This window comes from Malurus melanocephalus, unplaced genomic scaffold (assembly GCF_030028575.1).
Source record: "Malurus melanocephalus ecotype Western Australia unplaced genomic scaffold, MMel_1.1 scaffold_155, whole genome shotgun sequence".
In the NCBI taxonomy this organism is placed as follows: domain Eukaryota; kingdom Metazoa; phylum Chordata; class Aves; order Passeriformes; family Maluridae; genus Malurus; species Malurus melanocephalus.
In genome coordinates this window covers 1,175,102-1,195,232 of record NW_026623387.1, presented here as the reverse complement: position 1 = coordinate 1,195,232, position 20,131 = coordinate 1,175,102, and the positions used below count along the sequence as shown (strand labels likewise).

At 36.7% G+C, this 20,131-nt stretch overlaps 1 protein-coding gene across 2 annotated transcripts; it reads right to left on the bottom strand.

Annotated features, from left to right (window-relative positions):
* Positions 1–2,336: 2,336 nt before the first annotated feature.
* Positions 2,337–20,125, bottom strand: GALNT3 (polypeptide N-acetylgalactosaminyltransferase 3). Of its 2 annotated transcripts, none has more exons than XM_057371731.1 (11): positions 20,051–20,125; positions 12,029–12,624; positions 11,164–11,336; positions 9,809–9,958; positions 9,321–9,555; positions 8,548–8,665; positions 7,971–8,171; positions 6,802–6,933; positions 6,075–6,176; positions 3,360–3,512; positions 2,337–2,893 (listed from the first exon to the last, which is right to left on the bottom strand). In XM_057371731.1, exons 2-11 carry the CDS (start codon positions 12,535–12,537, stop codon positions 2,771–2,773), a joined length of 1,896 nt encoding a protein of 631 aa, XP_057227714.1. In that variant the 5' UTR covers positions 12,538–12,624; positions 20,051–20,125; the 3' UTR covers positions 2,337–2,770. The 2 variants fall into 2 exon arrangements, with proteins under 2 accessions (XP_057227714.1, XP_057227715.1); XM_057371732.1 differs by lacking the exon at positions 20,051–20,125 and adding an exon at positions 19,628–19,770.
* Between the last annotated feature and the right edge of the window lie 6 nt (positions 20,126–20,131).

Here is a 20,131-nt window from a genome sequence, read left to right as displayed (position 1 = left end):
CAACTAGTATATGATGCCCACATACATATGTGTATATATACACACAGGTATATGTTTGGAAGTGCAATAGTCAGTGTGACACAGACGTTAATTTCAGATCTTCAAACAGAATAGAACAAAAGAACTTACTTAAAGTTTCCCTCTGGTTATAGATTTGCTTCCCTCTTTTCTGGYAGGTAGTAGGGAGTCCAAGTAAGACTGAACTGCTGTATTAAGTATTGCAAAATACAGACTAAAATATTACAGTTTAAGGAACAAATAGTAAATATACCTTTAAAAAATGGTAAGTAGAATACATATTTTGTACTATTGACCTATGTTAGACCAGAAAGAAGTCTTGAAAAGGAAAATCTTAAAAGACAATTTTTAAATCACAGAATTAATTTCCCRTTCTATATCTAGAACTAAAGACAAAATACAGTAACTAGGTAATTGCTACACCTAATCTCTGCAAAAAAGTGACAGTAAGTACATATATTGCTATATCTGCTATGGTACGATCTTAGATTACCAGTTAAAAACCAAACAAAATACAAAGTGGAGCTTCTCTAGCATTGCTTGGGATGAAGTTCCTACCTCCAAGTGTAACAGAACTCTCATTTCCTTGCAATTTAAATTCTACCCTGGTTTGAAATGTTAGCTCCTAAAAAACTCCCGAATGACAAAACCCCAGCAGATAATAAGTAGATAAATGATGTTTCACACAGGCATATCCCGATCTGACAACCTTGTAAGAGAAACATCGCATTAAGAAATGATGATTTCATTCAGTGATGCTAAAAATAATGCATTTTCTGTACAATATGAACCGAGAACTACAAGAACAAGTTCTTTTTAACTGATATAATAAATTCTTTTAAATTTACTCTTTTAAACTGATATAAACTGAATACCTTGTTTTCTAGGACAGGTTCCTTGGACACCAAGTTTCCATTCCATACCTGAGATTCAACAAGTGCTCTCTGTGTAATCTCCCATCCTCTATTCATATTGTTCAAYCATTTTCTCATTGGTCTGCATTCTATTTTTCCTCAACTCCCCCATTTTATCAAGTGCTYTTGTTGCTCTTCCAATATTGGTTTGATCTGCAAAAGTAATAATTGTAATTTGTATTCCATGACCAAATGAAAACATCTCTTAGAAGACAGGCAGGTTTTTGTACAGTGTTGTACACAACCCTCTACTTTCATTATAAATAACCCTTCCTGATAGAGTCTTTTCAACAATTTCTGTTCACACTGTATCAAGTTGTTTTAGGTCYGATATCTTTAACTTTGTGGGATACACTCACAGGTCTCCATAAATCTTACAAAAGCCGAGACACAACTCAAATGCATTATCAAGACAGAAAAATTAGATGTCATGCTTCTGGTAAATATCACTGGTCCTTGCTTATGTACTTTTTTGTCTTTTTGATGACTTACAACTACGGAAAGGATTTCTTCTTGCTTTTATTCAGAAAMCGAACTCATTAGTCAGATACCATTAAATTACGTACAGACAGGCTCCTTCCCTACAACAGAAGTAAAAAAAACCAAACCCCACATCATCATCTATCCACCCACCAGACCTATGTTAGCCTTTGTCTGTAATGATTACTTATTTAGCAGGACAAAAAAAGACTTCTCATTAGCGTATTTTGTCCTATTCAATCTTTAATTCCCACCCCTTGAAAACTGTTCTCAGCTTCATATTTGATCATGCAGCCAAATATTTTTGTCTTCTTAAATTAAAAAAAATTTATTATATATTTGATTATGCTGTATTATTTTCTATAATTAGCAAAACAGCTAAAAAGGCCAAGGTCTCACTCAGACTGSTAAAACTGAGATCAATCCTTTATAAGAGAGAAAACAGAAATAAGAAAAGAAATCAATTGTGAGTATTTGCACAATAAATTATGTATGGATGACATTAGAAACCTGTGAGGCAAATATTGAAAAAATCACTAAAAGGTAGGGGGAAAAGTTTAGTAGATAATATATAATTTAAAAGCAGTTACAAAATGCTGAAAAAAGTGTAAATGCAAAACAGGTTGGAAGCCTATTACAATACAACTTTATCATAAATTTTTAARTTAAAAAAATATAAAAAACAAAGACGTTTTGGCTAAACAAAAGATTAGCATCAAAATAAGCAGATTTTCCATTAAAATAATCATAAAGATGTATTTTAGTGAGAATTACTTTTGTCTCTACAAAAGAACTGACTTGTTAGAAGCTGAGCACAATGTCGTAGCCTATTTGGCTTTGACCTGACAGTGAAACATTAAATTTTTCAAGTGAAGGCACTTAAAAAACATTAAGAAAGCTTCACTGGGTAAATTATTTAAAAAAAAAAAAAAAGCCATTTTAGCATAAAAACATACATAACAAGTGTATTGGGTTTTAGACAGTAGACAATCATTTCTCGCAACTCTACAGAGAAAATTAGTCTTCTTCAGAAGTATTTACAATATGTGAAAAAGACCCCTACATATGGCCCCCAAGGTCAAAGAGAACTGACAGGATCCATAAATCAGTGGTCAAAGTATCAAGTCTTATCATGGAAATATTGTAAACAAAATATAACCCGGATCCCAATTATCTTTGGTACAAGAGACTCAGGGACTCTCTCATGACACATTTTATATACAACTTAAGAAGAAAAAGAAACTGTTTAAACATTTTGCACTTGAAGTCTCATTTTAAAATCCAGTATGCATATATGATCACAGTTCAGAATAATACTTTTCTTTTAATAAAATGCTTCTGGCCTATAATATCAAATCTTAATCATTCTGGCCAAAGATCCATATCTGGAAAGGGTCTGATGGATTACAGGATGCCAGGCTCGGATGCTCTCCGTTTCCTGTAAGGCACATATGCAGTGCTTCATTGTACAAAGTTTGATCCTGAAGTGAGTAAAACGAGGAAAACAATTAGTGAACAAACCATTCTATTTCCCCCCACTGTTCTTCCCCCAGTCTGACTGCTAATGAATAAGGTCATGCAGGTGGTGCAGAGGGGGCTAGAAAATACRTAAGTAGTATGCAAGTGACAACTTGCTTTGTTAGGAAAATTTGTAAAATATTTTAAAAGATACAAAACATCTGAATTGACTTCTCGGTGGATGTCTAGTCAGACACACGGAAGGATATCAACTTATTTTTTAAGTGACATTCCTACTAGTGACATCAAATTTTAATCTGGTAACTGAAAATCTGAAATTATCTACATTTTCCGGCCAAAACTGAATTTACCCTTTTTTGGCTTCAGAGCTTTTGTTTTGTTGGCACTTATGCTTTTATTGGAAATCCAAAATTCACTAATACCAAAGATCACTGATAAAAATGTCATTTCACTGCACAGGATGCATACCTTTTGGTGCAGCCACTGCTCCTCTCCAGCAGGAAAGGTCTTCTGGCCTTTATAGGTGCACTCGCGAAGCTGCACAGGTCCCTTGGAAGCATGCAGACAAAGCTCCTTCTGAATGTTATGGCGGATTTCATGGTGTGCAGAATATTCAAAGTACTATTTAAATAATTTAAAAAAAATTGGTAAATAAACACAAATAAAACCTTTCAAATTCCCATATACAAAGTAATACATTTATTTTCTTCCTCAAAAATTTGAGGCTACAGAATAATTCCTCTGATTTTTAGCATAGACACTTCAATAATGTTTACAAAACTAAAAGCAGTTTTTAGTAGTAATGCAGTACTGATTTATACTTGTATTTACAAATTGCAAATGACACTTGCTGCATGTGTATTATGATGCAAAATCTTACTCCCATACACACCATATATGATTCAAGGAGACAATAGAGAGCTGCRTGGATAACTTAAATTCTGGAATTTCTTAACTTTAAAAATCTATTCAATTCTGTTGCTGGATTTTGGTTTTTCTTAGAACAACCAAAAAAAAAAGTTGTCACACAAAACAATACTGATTGATGTATGCCAACTTTTACTGCTTGATCTAAACAATAAATAGGATGCTGTTATATCCTCTTGTGAGGTAACCATTAGAAAAGTAATATAAGCATGTATTTTATGAGCTAATTTTACCATGATTCCCCGACAGCACTCTTCAGGCTCGACTATAATTCTGGTCTTAACAGGGATTTACTTCTAACAGTTACAGACACAGCTGTTCTTTTACCCCTCCAGCCCTAACCTAACATCCCGGTCTCTTCCTTTTCTCCCACATGAACCAACCAGCAGAGTCCCTGACACTACATTCCACTGCTACTGTTTCTTGCCTCTGTATGTCAGCCACCTTCAACAATATCTTTCCTCTGAATATAAAACAGGCTCGGTTACCCTCCTGTGACTTTCCATTGTCCACGGTCCCCGATCACCTCCTCCCTAYCTTGGAAACAATGGGAATAGCACTGAGGAACAAACAGGCTTCTCACTCTTAAGACTATGACCAATATTAGTCCTCAAAACAGGTACTAATAGGAGTGACCTGCTTAGTCATTTAGCTCTCAGACATAGCAATTTACGCTTAATCTGGTAATCTAACTTAATCTGTCCTGATTTACTTTTAGAACGTCTAAATCTCTGCAAGCCCTGAAAATAATGGCTTGAAAGCTAGGTTTAGAACTTTATTCATTTTGGATATTGAGATGGGCGTGTTTCCAGCCACCAATATTCTAGAAAGGAAGAATAACAATACAACTGATATACAAATCTGAAAACTAAATTCTCTTTTCTACTCCCTCCCATTTCAAATAAATGAAGATGACAGCAAGGGAAATATCAGGCTACATTGCTAAGAGTATGGTACGGAATAGAAAACAACTGAAAACAGCATTGTAATGAGAAGGGTTAGGTAAGCAAATATGTATCTCAAGCATTATCAGCAAAATCTATTCTCTGATATCTGCCATTTAAAGGGATTCAGAATGTTATGTTGTAGCAGGAGGGAAAACAAAAAACATAACACTTGAAAGAATGAAGTTTTAGTATAGCCCGAGTTAACTAAGAAAGAGAATAGGAGCATACAGCAGATATCTTTAAATACAGTGTCTTGGTGCAGTGTTCCCAAATTAATGATTGTGACAACGGGAAGAGGCTAATAGTATTAATCCACAAAGGATTAAATCCCCAAATTCAATCCTGTAAGAAGCAAGTATAATAGGGTAGTTCTTAATCTAGACAGCATGCCATCTCGCACAAAAAATCATTAGGAAAATTATCAACTGATTAGCATTATGTCTGAATTTTCACAGTGCCATCAATGGATGTTTTTTAGGATTGGGAAAAAAAATGAACACCTTACCCCCCCAAGATAACAATTATATTCTAATAAAAACTTTCAGACCTTTGCTGATCTTTCATTATTAAGGATCTACATCTGGTATATTTTATTCACTTTTAAAGGCAACRGAGAAGTGTGCGTTTCTGGGCAGGGAAGATGTTCCTCTTATTAGTATTACTGTAATGAGTGAACGATTCAGTATCTGACATCTATTGCAAGTCATATGGTAGAAGGAACAGAGCACCATTGCTGCCTCCAAGAGCTATGGACCAAAGAGAGATCCTCTTGAACAAATGGAATCACATGATTCACTTGCATTAGCCAGWACAGGATAGGCCACTTAGACCTCACACTATGAGGCTGCAAGCGTGATAGGGAAGGTGGCTCAGGCCTGGACACTTGGTCTCCCACTGGCCGGATTCCAAACATCGTCCTTGACAGTGCGAGTCCTGGTGACAGAGAAAGAAGCAATAGGAGGAAGCATAAGGGAAGGAAGAATTAAGAAGACAACACAAGACAGGAGTAAGGGTGTCATGAAAAGGTTTTGCACAGAAAGGAGAGGGCAAGTGAAGCAGTGCAATTGTGTTTGAAATCTGAATTTGTATGCTGAAGTTAAAACATTAGAAACAGGACACAGCATGAAGAATAGTATGGAATTTTCCTTTAACAATAAATATAGGAATTAACTATTAAAGAAAAAAAAAAGACATAAGGAGAGAGAAATTGCATATTAAAAATCAATCAATTTCTCTAAAAAATTATTAAAAGCTTTTATATGGTAAAGCTACAGGAGAGTTAATAAAAATCAGGTTTGAAATATTTTACCTGATTTCCTCCAAGTCCATGACAAGAATACATAATCARTGGTTTGCCACCATGGTTATTTTCGCCAACATCCAGACACATGCGGTTACCTATATTTTTTAACTAAAGAAAGGGAGTTGTCACGATAAAAAAAAGTCAGTGGAATGACAAAAAATTAAACTGTCTCAGTCATATACAAAAGTAACCTTCAGTTTAACAACAATTACAGCTGTTAGTTCATTTTCACTTTCTGCTATGCTCAAATCTAAAAATCCTGTTTTCGTAGTTAATCTCTTCTAACTAAAAGCCTAGTAACTACATAGTCTGACACAGAGTTACTAGCCTGCTCTGCACAATGCTGCTGTTATTCAAATTGCAATTTGAACAGATAAAAAAAATATTTAAAACAGGAGGAAGGAAAAGTTTTATTTGTAAATACACACTAATAATTCACATTTACCTCAAGCTAAGATCTATTACTTTTTTTTTTTTTTGCTTTAGCAATGCAACGTCTAAAGATATTTGGMAGGAAAAATTACTTTTGACATAAATGAAAAATTAAAATGACATTGCTATTGACAAAGTCATGAAAGGTATGCAGAAGAGATTCTTTGTCCAGAGTAGTGACAGAAACCCCTAGAGCAGTTAAAGATAGCTAAAGTCTAAAAGCTATAGCTAATGTAGTACAATAGATTAGCAAACTTTCTGGACTATGAAGAATATAGAAAATAATTGAAATTAAACTTACATATCCAGAAAACAAAGGATTCAGGTCTGGCACATATGCTTCTGGATAAACATTATTGAGATACCAGGTAAAATTTTTACACTGAAGACGCTGCCTTAAATCAAGCCTTTTTGATATGTCTCCAAATGTTTTCTGTTAGAGGAAGGGAAGCGAGAAAGGATGGAATATATTTAACATTCTTTTTGCCCTTATAAAGCTATGATATTCTGTGTAGAACTAGTCAAGTTTTAAGCTTCCTTTGTTGATTTTTTTTCTTGTTAATGCTGTACTACTACAGTTACTGCTGCCTTCCAGTGTCATGCTGCCTGCAGCATTTCAAAGTACTTGCAAGAAAAATACATTGCAAGATATAAAAAAATAGAAGTATCTTTAGTCCCAAGAAAATATTAACCCAGCCCTATGAAATGGGAAACTATAAATAAGACCATACTGAGGATAGCCACAAAGCTGACTGATCTCACTAGAAGTGTAAGCTGAAATAACAAACTGGAATAATGAAATAATTAGTGTAATACCCAGTACAGTGTAGAAGCTCCCAAACAAAATTCAGTTGTTTAGCTGCTGAACATGCCTAGGAAATCTAATGATAACAGTCATGAAAGTCCACCACATGCAAGGGGAAAATAGCTTCTTAAAGAAAATTCTAGATTTTAGCTGGGCAGAAAACTTACAAAACAAATAAGCCAACAYCCAACCTCCCTTGAAAATAACTGATGTTTTTAAGCAGACAGACAGGATGGTTATCCATCACCAAGTAAGTTTTATTCTGCTGCTAAAGAACCACAAAACCTGCTTTTCCAGTATAAATACCAAGCAACTTCAGACTAACAAGACATTTTTCTCACTCCAAAAAATAAGTTAGTTTACATTGTCTACACTTAATAGTTTTTCCTCATGCTCTTCTGTTTGCACAATGAAAACACCCCAGGATTTTAGAGAATTCACCAAAAAAAACGCACCAATAAAAAACCTCACCATACAAAATCAACATTCACCACTCAAATACTTCAGTTCTTTTCACAGTTTTTGGGGTTACAGCATAAAGCAAATGGATCTCTCGTTTCATTAAAATATCTAGAATCCTTACGTACTTTGTCAATAAATAACTTTTGCTCACCAAAACTTTCACCGCAGCAAGTGTGATTTCTAATACCACCACCACCACCTACTTGTTTCACAATTTTTGCTGCCTCTGTGTTTCTTCGGTAAAATATTTCTTTATATTCATCCATCCACACTTCTGCAAGGCGAACTTGATTTCKTGTGATCACCTGAGTACCTTTTGGRAAAGTATGGGGACTCTTGCTGCGAAAGACATGGCCAACAACAGAGCAAGGCATGATCTCCAACTGTCCACCACATTGCCATACCTAATAATAACATTTAGTGTGTAAGTGCACTGCAATTAGAATTCAAGGGGTGGAAAAAAATTCAGTAATATTATTGTTCACCAGAAAATATCAAACCACTAGCAAGAGTACATATATCAGACATACCGTAAGTGAATTTCTTAATCAGATAAAGCTTGGAAATAGACATTTCAGATATCAACCTTAAAGATATTCTAAAAACACTAAAATCAGCTTAGTGAGCGTGTATTTTATTTCATAAGTAATTAGTAATTCAATTTTCTATTTCCTAGTYGGCTGATTGAGCAGAGGAGTCAAGATCTAATACTAACTTATTCTCAAATCCCCTGTACATTGTGAGCATAGAGACAATTGTCGATTAGTGAGCTAAACTTACTCTGAAAGACATTTCTATGTTTTCACCTCCCCATATTTCCATTTCTTCATCATAGCTTCCGATGTGTTCAAAATAGTCTTTCGATATTGAAAAGAGACCTCCAGCAAAAGTAGGTGTTCTGGAAAAACAAAATTTTACTAAGAAAGACAGTAGTTTTTTTTATTTTTTAAATATAGATGTAAAATCATGGTGTAACTGTTCTAGGARTTTTCCATACACTTGTTAGTATTTCACCACAGTGATGCATATTCCTGGCATAGTTAATACTTCTAGCAATTAAATATGTCACATGGAATCTCATTTGACTATTTATTGTCATTTTAAAGAACTCTTTCAGACTAATGACTGCTGGTGTGAAAGAAAGCATTAGGAAGCCCAACATATTATCTCTGTATGGGGGATATCGAGGAAAGTTATTACTCCTACAGACCTCCTAGTAACCTGTCTATGGACAAAGCAGGTACAATTATCACCAARTGCACTACTATATCAGCCTATGAACAACTATGTATAATCCTCCTCTGCCCTTCCTCCTAACAATATTAGAAGCAATTTCCAYTGCATGTAGAAAAAATAATGCAGAGCAATTACTATCTTAAGGAGGCTATATTTTTATGAATTCTTTAAAATGTGGTTCTTACAGTATTACAAAAAACATTTAAGACCCTAAGATGCCTAATTATMTTCATCTGAAGAACTATTTACAAACTGTTGTTCATAACAAAACCCCTATGAAAACAGAAGGATTKAAACAGTATTCAAATTATGTTTACCTAATTGGATAGGTTTCATCCTTTCTTCGTTTATTCTCATGTTTAGGAAGAGACTCCCATCCAAATGACAAACTCCAATCAAAATTCCCTCTGTTGTGGCTATGSCCATAAGGAGATGGTTTACTGAATTCAAAAGTATTGAGATCTATAGAAGCAATGTCAGGGCTTACAACAGCAACAGGGTTCTCAGCTATTCTTGCCAATAATGGCTCTAACCAGCCATAAAAGCATTCACCTGTGGAGAAAATGGGAACACTGAAGTTTTGCTTGGCTATAAAGTAGTACACAGGGAATGTTTTAACATGTCCAGCATGCCAATATGGACTCTGTATAAATAGCATTGCTAATCATACTTTCAATAATATGAAACAGAAATAGAAATAGGAAAGGGGATATACTGCTAACATAATTAATAAAAAATGTGCAACCGTACAGCAAAGACAATAGCATTATAAACCAGACCTGGCAGAGTTACAGGTTATACTTACAATGAGCATCCAGAAARGTAAGGGTCTCTCCTGTTGCTACTGAAGCTCCCAACAACCGTGCAGTAATCAGACCTTTTCTTTCCTTTTGACGGACTACTTTAACTATTTGAAACTGTTTCACATACTCATCTAGTTTATCACGCAGGTATTCTAGAAAGAGGAATCACTGTCAGGGTATTCAGAGTATATACATGTCACTGCCCAAAATGTTACACTATTAAGATAACAAGATATTGTAGCTAACACTAACCCTAGAAATTACCTCGACATCAAATCCATAAAAATTCCTAATTGCTGAAGGTTATTTTTAGGGGCTGARTTTTGTTGGTGTAGAGGTAAAGGAAGAAGTGACTGGCAGAAAACAGGAGAGGGAACATTAAAATTATTCGAGAAAGGATTTGTTAATACATCTCTTCTGCAGTGTTAACCATTTGAATACCAACTCAATTTTCACAGCAAATGGAACTTGTACCTACATTGTCTGCAGAACATGCAAATTTTGTCCTTAACAATGGCTCATTTACACAGTTTTCAAAGTCTACAATGTTTACAACAGCAACTGAAGCCATRTAAAAAACTGTTTAAATGTTCAAAGTTTGAGAAAGAACCTCACATCTCTCATTAAACATCCCACATCACCTTCTTGATTCTGCCCATCCTTAGTACTAAACTGTGCTACTGAACATACTTCACATCCAAGTGTGTCAATATACTCAATACAGACTTGCCAAAAAGTGTAAATACATTAATAGAAGCATGTATATATAGACATGTTCATTTAAAGCTAAGCATGCAAAGTTTTTTTGAACAGGCATTTGTGTTCACACTAAGTATATGTTTRACTATTTAGAGATTCAGCTTGAGCGTTGAAGATTATTTTTCCATTGAATAATTTCACTTTCTAATAAAGACACTGCCCTTCATATATTAATGAAATTAATTGGCATAAAGACAACCACTACGATAAAATGCAAATTTATACCAGTCTGTACCAATTTATATTTGGATACTTTGTTCTACAAATTGCACTTGGTTTGAACACAAATTACAAAGCTGCTTGTCATGCAACCACTTATGCAGTTAAAGCAACACCAGAATTGGAAAAAGTAGAAATGAGGTTTAAAAACCTTTTAGAGCACAAGAATTTAATATGTGCCTACCTTATGGAAAGAAAAGACAGGAGAAGGCTATTTTATATTTAAAAAAAAAAAAGAAACAAGACCACTTAGAATACTATTATACATGTCAATGGTATAAAGTGATATCCTCTCAGCCAATTTATCTGTAATTCTAAAATGTCTTCAACAAAAAATAAAACAAACAAAAAAAGAAGTGAAAACAGAAAGACTTCTTACCATCTACACTGGCATCGTCCACCAAAATAATCTCCTTTAGCAGTATGGCAGGAGATGTGTACATCACACTGTAAACAGTTCTGAGCAGAGTTGACCACGCTTCATTATGGAAAACKATGATAATGCTTGTGGTTGGCAATGGTGGGCAGCGCTTAAACTTCTGTTCAATACATCTACAGATTAGAAAGTGTCAGGGGTTACAAAATGGACAATTTTTAAATCCAACTCTTAAAAGAAACTTTTTTCTAGTGTAAAACTTCATAACTATGGACRATAAATGGCTCTGCTTCTCTATTTTCTATCCCAGTTTTGGGCTGCAAAGATAGATACTTTAACTGGAGCAGCTTTTCAAAATATTTTTAAAAATATCATAACTGAGAATTYCACTTGAACAGTCTACATCAATAAAATTTTTCAATACTACAAGACTGCTGCTGAGATCTTCTATTACCTTGTTCAATAGTTTACAATTCCTAATTTATTAAATTATGGTGGTGGTTTTATTAACACTGAATATGAAAAAAACTGGAGGTGGWGTTTAAATTAGAAAAATTCTGAAAYCATATTTTTAGTTTTCTTCTAAGTAAAACTTAGCAGGCTTCCTGAAAGTTACTCAGAAATTCTAGCTTAAAGGCAAAAGGAGAACACCTTATTTAAATATGATTACTTTGAATTCAAAACCCTGAAAGAAGTGAGCTTTTCTAARCATTCTTGGCTTTGGCACTGTGGATCATTGGTACAGCCAATCATTATGTATAGCTAGRAGACTTTCCTAAACTATCACCTACTGCTGAACTCAAATCACTTTGCAGTCTAAATTTCTGAGAAGTTTTTCAACTATTAGGATATACACATTTCAACTTACTCAGGAGGTCGAGTGTCTGGTCCAAGATCTCGGTGTAAAGAAATCCTATCACTTGCAAATGCATTAAAACAGTGTTTCTCTTCTCCAGCCTGTTTTTCTTTCTGTTCTTCTGAATTTAAGTTGGTAGTTTTGAATGCTTTACCAGAAGCTCCAGGAGCATTAGGATCTTGAAGGGGCCGATCTAAAAATGGTTTTAGTTCCACTGGAGTATAGTGCCCTGGCAAACAGTGTCTCTCTCCAGGAATCTTAGTTTGCCTAACGGGTGCTTTTATTTGCATTTTTGGCTTTGCACCTTTGATATTGTTCATAGCATTTAACACAAGACCTAATACATGACTTTTCTTTCCAGCAACTGGCTCAATCCCTGCTTCATCCTGAAAATCTTGAACACCCACTTCTCTTTGTAGTAAAAATAAAAATACCAGAAAGACAAACACAATAATGGTAAACTTCCAAAGTTTCCAGTGAAAAAATGTCTTAAATAATTTAGATGTCTTCTTCAAGGCCATTCTAGTTTCAAAAATTTTCACACAACATAAGTTTCTGTTGAGTGTTCTTCTTCAAATATGTCACAGCATTTCTTGAAATTATAACACCTGTAAATTAAAACATATAGTATTCATTTAGACATCTAGTATATTTAACTATGTTAAATAGGCATAAGAAATTATTAGGGAGGAATAACTCACAAGTCCAAAAAGTCAAACATTATGCATGTTATATCACTTAAAGACACATCCAACCTATCCTTAAGATACCCAAAATGCCCTTTCCCTGGTTTTCATCTTGGTTTTTTTTTAAACACACTTTATATAGAAGAACCAGAAATCAAGCATACCATCAAGAATAAAACACTATTCCTACACAATGCCACTACTTCAAATTTATTTTCTTCCAATTAGTTTGTTTAAAATTAGAAGAAAGTGTTGTATCAAGTCTTGTGGAAGCAGGATTTTTAGATCAATGATGGGACAGAAGGAAAACAGGTGGAATCAATATATTAGTTCAAGATGCATGCCAGAGCCACATGAAAAGTGAACAATAAAGATAGGAAAGACTTCTCAATCAACTTATTTCAACAATCTGAAAGTTTTCGACACAATTTTTTTCACAGACAACTAATTATTCAGTTGCTTTCAAAAATGAAAGACATTTGAGGTCTTCCAAAATCGAAGTAATTTGAATCCTCTCTGCCAAACCAGCAGTTTTCAAGAAGGGGATACATTCAGCAACCAGACTGAATTCAAGGAATTGCTTCATTTTTGTCTAAACACATGTATGTGAACCAAGAAGAGAAATAAACAGCATCTAGCTAAAAGCCACAGTTAGTTCCCACTTGCTAACTACTGACCATAAAATTGCAAAAACTACTTTTCTATTTATTTCTCTGAAATACGAACAGATTCTGCACTTCTTAGTTGGAGCAACATATACTCAGTAAAAGATATAAGTCAGAGAAACAAAAAAAAMCTCCAGCCTTCACCTGGTTTTCTTCAAGAATTTGCGGAGAAGCTAAGCATCTGGATTTCTTCACATTATACTGTATTTCAAAGGTTATGTCAGCTTAATACACCCATACTTTCAAACTACAGTGTTTTTACCATAGGGTTATTGTTAAAAGAATACAGAGGGGAAGCATATTACGTCATACTAAAAGGTACCAGAAACGTGCTTCACAACTCGCAAAATTTAAAAAAAACTAAACCAAACAAACCAGTCCACTTCTGTCCACATTGCATATTATTTTCCGATTTTCTCTCACTGCWGAAACATTTGAACTACAACACCAAYACCTATATAGTGGMAGRCTATGAACAAAAACTTTCTTTCCCAATGAAAGGATGGCAACCAAATTACCAAACTGCCAGACTGAAAAATGTCTTTTTTTCTCCCAATGTCCGGTGGGTTGATCTTGACTGCCTGCCARGCACCAACCCAGCCACTCTCTTGCTTTCCATCCTCAACATGACAGTGGGGACAAAATAAGATGGAAAATCACATGGGTTTAGCTAAGGACAGCATGATCATTTACCAGTTACTGTCACAGGGAAAACAGACTTGTAATGATGAATTTGAAATTTTTGTGAATTAAAGATAGAGTAGGATGGTGAGAAAAAAAACCTTCACTTTCCTCCCCTGGCTCAGCTTCACTCCTTCATTCCCAATTCTTCTATCTCCTTTGTGCCTAGTGGTGCAGAAGGAATGAATAACAAGGCCTGTGGTTAGTTTAGAAGACTTTATCTCTAATGTTCCTTCCTCTSCATGCTTTTGCCCTGCTCCAGCACSGTTTCTCTCCATGCAGTACACTACTCAAGCATAAACTGCTCCAGCATAGCCCATCTAAGTTCCTGCCAGGTTCTTGCTCCTGTATGGGCTCTCCACAGGCTGCAGCTTTCTTCACGGTATATCCACCTGCTCTGGCCTGGGATCTTGCACAGGCTGCAGGGTGGATATCTCCTCTGGCAGGTGGGTCCTTCATGGGCTGCCGAGAAATTMGTCTTCACTGCAGTCTTCTCCATGAGCTGTAGGGGGAATATCTGCTCCAGTGCCTGGAATACCTACTCCCCTCCTTCTTCACTGACCTCAGTTTCTGCAGGTTTCACACTTTTCTCACTCCTTTTTCTCACAGCTGCTGTGCAGTACTTTTTACCCTTTTTTAAGTACTTAATCACAGAAGCACCACCTACTACAGTGCATGGCTCAGCTTTGGCCAACAGTGGGTCTATTTTACARCTGGCTGGAACCAGCTGTGTCCAGCCCTGGATGAGAGTGTGGAGGTGGGGGGGCAGCCCCATATCTCTTAGCACAGAGGCCACCTGTGCAGCCATCCTCACCTCCTGACCTTGCCATGAAAATGCAATACACAACGTAAAACACCAAGCATCTGTACAGATTAGCACCCAGCATTGCAGGGATGGCAGCCTCCTCAGGTTGCTAACCAGGAATGCTTTCCCCACAGCCATCAAAAAGAAAATCACATTACCATTTCTCAGTGCATCATGTACAAGCACATATGATATGAGTAAATCTTAAAGCTTAGAAATCGATTAGCAATATATCTTTCTCAAATGGGAAGAAAACATCTTTATATATACACAACCRTATCTATCTATAGAGAGAAAAATATTTGAAATATCATAAGAGGCATTRGAAACAAGAGACGTGGAGCATGCTACCACAACACACAGGTAAAATGCTCCTGTCCCTAGAAAAGGCAAGTCACTTGAATTAAGTGGATTGTGGAAGACTGCAACACAACTTAACCCTTTCAGTGTGGATTAGTACACTCTACTATCATATATGGCAGCAGGCTGTGCACAGAAATAAGTGCAAGTGATGTTTCTTTAAGAAGGGATCAAGTGACAGCCTTGGAATAGTAYGCACAGCAAACATGAAGTGGACAGAGGCTCGATTGCCACAAACATAGAGCAAAACGTTTTGATACAGACAAATGCTGAGTGTAGCTTTGTTGACAAAATATCTGATAGGGATATTGCTTACAATAAGAGAAGAGTTCTTTGTCACACAAAAGCGTAGCAGTTTCCAGAACAGAAGCTACATTGTCCAGAGAACTTTTGCCATGAAAGCTGTCTCTTACTTAGGGTTTTTATGAGGATAATTTTGTAGTCAGAAACACTATCTTTATTCGCCACAAATGCCTCTCACATTTTCATGGCACAGCAATGTGTCAGTAAACATAGACCAAGCTACTATTCAATCCTCCAGGATATGCTGAAGAAATATRTGGCATGATTAAACTCCCTGGGGTGATTGTTTTGTAAAGCATTTAATCTTCTATTCATTAGTGTTATTTTCACTAATAGTAGTCTGGATTCCTATGGCACTTAGAAGTATCTAGCCCTAAACTAGCCCTTTTTTTTTTTTTAAGAAGAAAATAACCAGAAAACTAAAATGTACTACAAAAATCTTCTGCAAGTGCCAAAAGCAGCTGCCACACTACTTCAAACCACATCACATGGGCAGGGTGAGAATTCAATGCAGTCTATGTTACATTATGCCACCCACTGGCTCTGATGTCAGACTGTCTGCAAAAACTCTTACAAGAAAGCTTCACTAATGTAGCCAACAAGTAGAAAACTCTGATTTTTTTTTTTGTTAGCTTGATCCAAACAATACTGTAGACAATTTTTATTAAAAAGTCTAAGTATCAATAYAACCCAAATCAGAAGAAATTCTTTCAAACAATGGGAGTGAGACAAAATTGATTTGGGTTAACATCAACCATGTAAGTGACCTAATTTAAAAAAAAAAAAAAATATTTCCTGACAATATTGCTTACAAAACATAAAAACCTAAAAAAAAAGAGAGCTTCAGAATTATTCTAATCAAAACTAACTACATAACTTGGCTTCAACTTAGACTGATTCTTCTATAATTCCAGAAGCACAGTCTCATAAAAAGCTTGTCTATTTTTCCTTGTTATCAAAGTAKACAATCCCTTCCTCAAACCTTATAGTTCCCTTAATCAGAAGGTGGGTGTGTGAATAAAAACACTGAGCAAATACTTTAGAAAAAAAAYAAGCAAACTGACACTGATGATCAGCTGTTGTGATCAAATTAGAAAAGGTCTGACAAAGACTTACAGGATACTTTAACTGTAAGAAGTGTTCCTTTTACCACTGCTATTTCTGAATCGAAAATTCTAGACAGGACTTCCTGTTTTCTTTACGTGAATATCAATGTAGATGCCAAAACATTAGTTACTGAAATAATCAGTTTGGAAAATGATGTTTTCATCTTCTACCACCATGGAAATTGATGCAAATAAATAAATAAATAACTGAACAAAATTGCCTGCACTTCCTAGAAGTACATCGCAGACAAATATCCATTCACAYAAGCACCTTTGGTGACAGACTAAGAAACATCCAATTCAGAGTGAAACCTTCACAGAGGTTTAGCTTTMTATGGAAGAATATTCATAGAATATGAATATTATTATTTATAGAATCAAAACCATTCAAAAGCACTTCAGAAATTGGGGATAATCAAAGAAGTTCCTTAAGTTTAGCAAACTATGCTGCTTTTACAAGAACATTAGCCCTTGACTTAAATAAAGGAACAAATGATAAAATGAAATGTACAGAAGTCCAAGACTAAAGACATGAAAAGGAGAAACAGAATCAGTTGGCTAGTTTCTATCTCCACATTTGCTTATCTGTTTCACTAAGAATTCTTATTGAATGCACTCCTAGATAAGGTACACATACCTAAAAGAAAACAGAAGAAAGAAAAAAAAAGAAACAGAAATTCACGAATGCCAGGTGCTGCTCCTGCAGGTACATTCTTTGAAGCACAGCCAGTAGAAATGAATGAAAGGAATACTGAASGTGCGCAGTTCCTGAGCCTTCATTTTAGAAACATTAAGGACACAAATTATTCTGGCAAATACTGGATGTAACCTGCCTCACTGATTATTACAGAGCAATAAGAAGCTGCACCTTCTGGATGAGCATACCRAAGAAGGCTAAAGAAGTTCTGAGCAACACCAGCACAGAGCAGTTTGTGAAATACAGCTTGGTCAAGTATCTCCTTCAGCAGTTTCATTTAGATCAAAAAATAAATGGGGAAAATCCCCGAACAAACCATCACCAAACCATCACCTTCTATGTATTCTAATGGAAGTGCTTCAAACTCAAACTTTCACATGCTCTTTCAAAATTAGCACTACAACTATTTTTCTGCAGTCAAGTGCTGCATATGATAGGCAGAGACAGATAGYTCCCTTTGACAATTAACAGCATAGTAAAAATATATAGTAACCATATATTATAAAAGTATTTATGGCTTATTTTTCAGACCTGGGACATGTAAATGACACACACTTACCTCAAATTTAAATTTCACTCAACTCCGTATGTTTTTTCCCTTGGTCAGATTGTTTTGGGCCTCTATTAAAATAATTTTAGACTGTCCCTAAAAATGCCATGATGAAAAGTGAGCATGRTAGCAGCTGTAAAGTGCTGTTTTAATTTAGAAGGATTAGTGCCATGTTTTCATTTAAGCACCAGAAGATAATGTCTGACCATAATCAGAGGACTTTCATTTGTTTTCCTGATTGTAGGAATGTTTCTAAGATAACRAAATCATCTGGGTATCAAGCGCAGATCTCCAAATCAGTTTTCTAACTGGCCTTAAACTTTTGCTTAAGTGATAAGTGTAAAGCAAAGAAAGTCTCCTCATGGGAGATTTACTGCATTAGTGACTGCTAAACCAATCTTTGTCRGAAGCTCCTCTCCCCACTTCAGTGCTGCTCTTCCAGCTACATTCCACTGTGGAATAATGGTAGTTCACTGTAGTCATTTGACTCTAGAATTTAATTGCTAAATCACTGTCAATAGTTTTGTAATATGATTTCTCTGTTTGTATGCAAAACTATTTCCTATGGCACATRATCTCAGTGAGTCTTAGGGAAAATCAGACAGCAAGTGAATAAATTCATGCTTTACAGGACTGAAAAAAAAATCTAGCACTTTATGGTTTAGAAACTTGAGGCACTTTCAGATCTTGTAGAAGACAGGCGAAACAATAAGCAGGTTAAGAAGAGAAACTCTTAAATGCTGGCAGGCAACTGAACATGATTCATGAACAGGATTCCCTACATTGATTCCAAAAAAAGGGAGAGTCTGGGACTAGATAACAGCTCTTGGAACAGGTAAAACAGGAAGCAAACTTGGGCAAAGCAAAAAAAAATTGTCCCCAGGCAACAGAGTGTGCCACCTAGAACCACAGACACTGAGGAAATGTCACAGAGAGGACAATTATATCCTGCTCCTATTTTGACAGGGCTCAAGATATCCGGCTGCTTCTGGTATTACCCCATCCCAAAAAAAGGGACAAGTTAAGTGGCAACAGCAATTATGAGGAGGAGGAAAATTGGGTCTTCTGCTCCTTCCCACAGTGTAACAAAAATAGCAATTCAGGCTCTCTGTAACTAACTTAATTTTTACTTTGCTCTGTTACTGAGAAGCCTTGAGATGACAGTAGCAGATGCCAAACTGACCATTGCCCTGGCTAAAAAAGGAAACCAAACCCAGTAAGTTGGTTGTTTTGTCTCGGCCTCTAACTCCGGCAGCTCAGCTGCGTACCATTGGCTTTAGTCAAGACTGAATTGATCAATATAATTTWTAATTTTTTAAACAAAAGAGGTTGTCATGTTATAGAAGACTAGTATGTGAAAGACTAYTGAGATGCATGCATAACATCTGAACTTCTAGTAGGATTTTTCATTTAACCAACAAAAAAATTTATTCATAAATTCTTCTTTGTAAAAGAGTATTTTACACAAAGTTTGAAAAAATTAAAATCCATGACACTGAGGTAACTTCTGTCTGTTCTCCAGACCCAAGCAAACATTGTCTAAGTATTGTCACCTGCTGTGCAGAAGACTTAACAAACCGCCAGAAAGGAAAGACAATGCAGTAATTCTTTAAAAGCACTTTGCATAGGATGAAATACACCAGTTAACCGGCAAAGTACACAATTCATATCACCCTGCCGCCCCGAATCAATGCGGTACTGTGGGCAAACCCTCGGGCGGGGTCTGTACGTGGCAGAGACACCTCCCTCGGTCAATACCTTGGGTTTGGACAGTGCATCCGGCTGGCACTTCCCGGAGCCCCGTGTCCCCGCAGGCGGCAGCCTGGGCTCCTCGCCCACTCCACGTTCGCCCGGAGCGGAGCTCGCAGGGGCTGGGCTGTCCCGGCCCTGAGAAGGCCCCTGGGGCCGGCGGCCTCCGYGGGATCTGAGGGGATCGCGGGCGGGTCGTGCGCGCCAAGGGGCGGATAAGAGGGACCCCCAGGGCAGCCCCGGCCCCGCGCTCGGCCCAGGACCGCTCCCTCCCCTCACGGCTCYCGCCCGCCGAGCCCCGCCGGGCGCGCCCGCACGGGCTGCGGCGAGAGGAGAAGCGGCACCGGACGCTGTCCCGCCGCCGGCCACAGCCCTTGCGGAGGCCAAGGAGGAGCGGAGCAGCGCGGTGCCTCCCGCGGCTCCCCCACTCACCTCGTCCGGCGGGAGGATGGCGAAGGCGCTGCCGCGCGAGCGGCACCGGAGCCCGGGAGGCCGGAGCCGGGCGGGCTCTGC